Source organism: Platichthys flesus, chromosome 3 (assembly GCF_949316205.1).
Source record: "Platichthys flesus chromosome 3, fPlaFle2.1, whole genome shotgun sequence".
NCBI classification, from domain to species: domain Eukaryota; kingdom Metazoa; phylum Chordata; class Actinopteri; order Pleuronectiformes; family Pleuronectidae; genus Platichthys; species Platichthys flesus.
The window spans coordinates 17,392,335-17,397,054 of NC_084947.1; the positions used below are offsets into that span (position 1 = coordinate 17,392,335).

The 4,720-nt window shown below is 41.2% G+C and overlaps 1 protein-coding gene across 1 annotated transcript; it reads right to left on the reverse strand.

Moving 5' to 3' along the window:
* Window positions 1-360: 360 nt before the first annotated feature.
* polr3d (polymerase (RNA) III (DNA directed) polypeptide D) lies at window positions 361-4,720 on the reverse strand. Its single transcript, XM_062384792.1, has 9 exons — window positions 4,579-4,720; window positions 3,323-3,490; window positions 3,155-3,198; window positions 2,899-3,053; window positions 2,700-2,824; window positions 2,455-2,611; window positions 2,072-2,319; window positions 1,836-1,988; window positions 361-845 (listed from the first exon to the last, which is right to left on the reverse strand). The coding sequence occupies exons 2-9, from the start codon at window positions 3,482-3,484 to the stop codon at window positions 729-731; spliced, it is 1,161 nt and encodes a 386-aa protein (XP_062240776.1). The 5' UTR covers window positions 3,485-3,490; window positions 4,579-4,720; the 3' UTR covers window positions 361-728.

The following is a 4,720-nucleotide window of genomic DNA, read 5'->3' on the forward strand; positions in this document are numbered from 1 at the left end:
TAAAAGTCCTTTTAAACCTGCTTGTATTAAACAAGTATCTATATTACTGTTGTCATTCATCATGTTATTTCAATATCATATGCATATTCACTTTCATGATCAATATTCAATATCAAAATGTATTTCTAGCTGCTTCAGACTAAATTTTAGTACGTAGGTAAACCATGTGTCCACACAACTGAACATCCCTTATCTTTCAGTGTTACCACCTTCTTTAATGTAATTCTTCAATAGTTCATGCAGCACAAACACAAGGGCATTATTCTAACAGGGGTTATATCTCACATCCTGTACCTCCTGCATGGCCAAAATTATTATTTTTTCAGTTTTGTGAACAAACAATTCCAATTTGACACCTACTTGAATAACACTTTTTTTATTCACACATTTACATTCATTTACAGTTTTATCAAGCAATTGCAGTTGCAGAAAAATGAAAATAGTCCTGACATTTGGCACAGCATTCAACCTTTGAGCCCTGAATTAATATTATTGTTTCCTAAGAAGAAAATAAAGACTCAGTCATGACTCGTATTTACAGATAGTGTATTTCATAAGGTTGTTATAACCATTCTGCAGACACAAGTTTGCGTCCCTGGATGGTTGATTGCGCATTCAACAGTCCAGGGACAGTCCACAGTAACAAGGAGTATCTTTTCAACATCACAACCCACCATAAGTGCATCCCCCTGTCATGGCTGGAGGAGGCCGTGCTGCTTTCTTGAACATCAAGCACGGCCTTCCAGTAAAGCCTCAAAGTCTGGAGAACAAACCATTTTGTGTTGGACATTTCCCAAAACAGTCAAGTCGCCTGTTCTTCCCTCCGTCCCGACAGAGACCAGCTCCTGAGAGAAGAAGAGAAAAGCACGTCAGAAAAGTTCAGAGCTCTGAATATAAATATTTTACCCTTTGTTAAATTAACTGGCCTGTAGAAAATTAAGCTGTATGTCCAAATACAAATGTCCTAGTCAGTTGGTCTTGACATTTTCCAGAACTTTTACAATCAGCCCCCAGTTTATGTCCAAAAAATGTCTGTGTGAGATCATGGCAGGATACAGCCATGAAAATGTCTGGAAAATTGGATGGGTCTATGACACTTGTAACGTGTGACAGACACAAAACTGTAATAGAAAAAGTAAATAAAAAAATCTCTCGATAAAAGAAAGAGGATCCATTCACGTCGGACACGTCGAGAAAGACATCAACTTGGAAAGATTTGAGAGGTTTTGACGATAAGGTCTGACTCCGGTCTCAGTGTTCAGTTAACAAAACCATGTGATCGCCGCAGCAGAATATATATATACGACATGTCCTGCCCCCTGCATGCTCCATCCGGACACCACCCTCGCCTAAATGTTCCAGACATTTTACTATTGTGGAGGGGATGGAACTGGACTGTGTGGAGGCAGTGACTGAACAGAGGATGAGAGGAAAACTTAAAGACATCATGGACAAGTCCTCTCATCTCCTGCTGAGCTGAGGCAGCTCAGGAGCACGTTCAGCCACAGACTCATCCAGCCATGTGCCTCAAAGCTTTTATGGTCAAACGCTAAAATGTTTATTATAAGATTGATCTTTAACCATATATTACACATTTTTTATATATCAGGAATTATTTCTCATCGTATACAGTATATCTATTTTAATTTATATTTCTATTCTTAATATATCTTCCCCCTGCACTGTTGCTGCTGCCTTGTGTAGCTGTGTCATTTATGAATTTCCTCCACAGAGGGTCAATAAAGGTCAATTGTATCTTATCTTGAGACAAACACAGTTTTGAGACAAACACAGACAAAGTGGAAGACACATCAATGACTAATCGGCCATCATACCTGAAGGAAAGAGCACGATGCTCCCAGTGACACGTCCAGAGTCACTTGTCCCAGTATGAGCTGAACCCGGCCTGACTTCCGCACCAGCATCTTTCCTACAACACCCTCCCGCAGATCTTTCAGATTACAGCAGTTCTCTTCAGCCTCCTCTTCCTGTTAAACATTCCATTTTACACATTTAACCTCAGTACCATTATGTATTTTAACACATTAGACCGCAGCTGTACCTACTGTACCTGAGACTCTGTTTTCAGAAGCACAGACTGTCCATCCTCTGACTGCACCTCCGTCTTCTGTGGCTTGTGCTCTTTGGTGGGGGGTTGGCCGGGCAGCGAGTCGGGCAGCTGAATAAAGAACAGCTCCTCCCCTTTGCTCAGACTCCACCTATTCAGCAGGTCGTGCAGAATCTCGGGCTCAGGGATAGGAGGAGGCTTGAACGCTCCCTCGGACTTCTTTATTTCTATTTCCTCTGGCTCCTGTTTGACTGAAGAGACGACGATGCATATTTTTGAGAGAGCAGCTATGTGACAAGATTCAGCTGCAGCATTCAACTTCACCATTAAAAAGGTCACTTAATTCTATAAACTGAACCTTTGAAATTACAAAAATCTGCCTTCACCTTTAACTGCAGGCTCCATAGGGTCACAATCATCCTCCATCTTCTCAATTTTAACAGTGTTACTGAATTCTTCCTTGAATCCCCATCCTGACACAGCAAGGGGGAGCTGGACGGGGCAGCTACTCTCCTCACTCTGCAGGAAGGGATCGTCTATAAACTGAGAAAACCAAAGGAAAAACGATTGTTATTTTTGGGGAAAAAGCAAAATAAAGCGATTTAGTATAATACTGATGTATGGGTCTCACGTTTTCTCGTTCTAGATTGCGCAGGATCTCTTTAGTCTCATCCTCCGTCTCCCTCTTCTCCTTTTTAATATTGATGATGGGTGAGGGCGCCGCGCTCGGAGCATCTCTCTCATTTTCATAGCCGCCTGATTGCATTGATTTAAAGAACGTGTCAGCCAAAGTGGTGCACAATGTGTGTTTTTGCAAGCTGAACTCCTACCTCTCTTTTTCATCATCATCTCAGCAGGCCCCTGTTCAAAAATAGAGTGGGACTGGATGACCTCTGCACGACCTCGGCCCCTGCCTCTCTCTCTCTGACCTCGCCCTCGATTGCCATCCCTCTTCTCTCTCCTTTCCCCGCCTTCAAGTTTTGTGCTGCCGCGACACAGAATGTGGTTGACCAACAGACAGAAAAACAGTTGTATCCATTTTCTCTGGCATTTTTTGTCTCCTTTACCATCAATAAGGAAACTTACTCCTCTTTGGCTTTTCGGCCGATGATGTTGGGTGTAAACGTTTTCTAAAGAATAACACAAAAACAGGGATCAATCATTGCAACAGTCAGATTATTAGAAGACAATTGATCAATTCATTGTATATATAACAATGTCATAAATATATATATTCTTCAGTGTAATCAACACCTTCTTCACACCGCCCAGGGTGAGGTCTCTCGATCGCATTGAAGGGAGACGGACGGGAGTCATGGCACCTGAAGGTCGGCGGCCCTTCATCGGTCCGGCACTGCTCCCTCCAGGAGTTGGCACACGTTGCCCACTGGGATCACCTGAGCCTGACTCAGCCATCCTGAACTGGAGAGTGACAATATTTCGTTTTTATAGCTTCACAGAAGCATTTAATCATGGTAACCTTGAAAAGTTTGATTCCTTACCGTGCCAAACTTTGTTGGAAGTCAAGTTTTTTAATTCTATACCCTATGTCATTTGTTTTTTTATGAGGCCCAGGATTTGGGTTAAAAAAAGCGAAATAACATCTGTTAATTTTTTGACAGCAACATTTGCAGTGTCCACCAATGGACATTAAGATAATAATATTCATGTCTGCTTTTAAAGGCTCAAAGTGGCAGTGTCCTTTTGTTTTCCACTCATATAAATACGGACACAGATTTGAGACCTCTAAATCTTTCTGGTTATTTCAATTACATATTTTTCTCAAAGGTTTCTCCTCCATGCTAGTCTTTTAAAACAGTCACAGTTATTCCTGCTTTTAAATCTACATATATAACTCACTCTAAACTTTAGGTGGCAGGCAAGTGTATTTCTCATTTAATGATATCGGTAGTATGAAAAACAGATCTCCTCCAAGGACTTACAATCTTTACTTTGCATGTGGTTTCATTCAGAGCACCTTTTTTTTAAATGTAGATAATGTGTCAGTGAGCTTTGGTTATGGGTAAAGTTTTATTCAAAAAGTCTTTTTTTTCTAAAGTGGCCACTAAAGAAAGGCAAGAGGGTTATATATTAACTGCATTTAAATCCTGAACAATTTTTCCTTTTGTTTAAACTATTCTTCAGCTCAGCACACACACGTTCATATAGCACATCAACGAGGAAATTATAATAAATAATTGAGTACAGTAAGTTATATTACTATTTCCATGTAAAATAGGATGTAGGCTATGGAGAGAACAGTGTTCCTCCGTAACCAAGGTGTACTTTAGTGGTATAAACCACTAATAGACATTTTAGGTGTACAAGCCAAACGGCCACTTCAAACTGAGTTTGTTTTATCACCGTGACTCTTAATTTTAAAGAATTTGTGTCAACAACAGCAAAAATCCTGCAACACGTGGTCAGATCACAACATTAAATCACAGGAGACGCAGCTTTAACACTGTCAGTGCTGAGTGTTGACGCTCTGTGTTCCTCCGGATACTCACGGATTTATTCCTGTGATTTCCTAAACAGATTCTGTGTCCAGACGAGGTGGAGAAGAGTCATCACAAGTCGTGTGGAGCTGTTTGTGACGCTGCAGGACCGTGGAGGACGCGCGGCGCCATGACACTTCCGCTCTGTCATCAG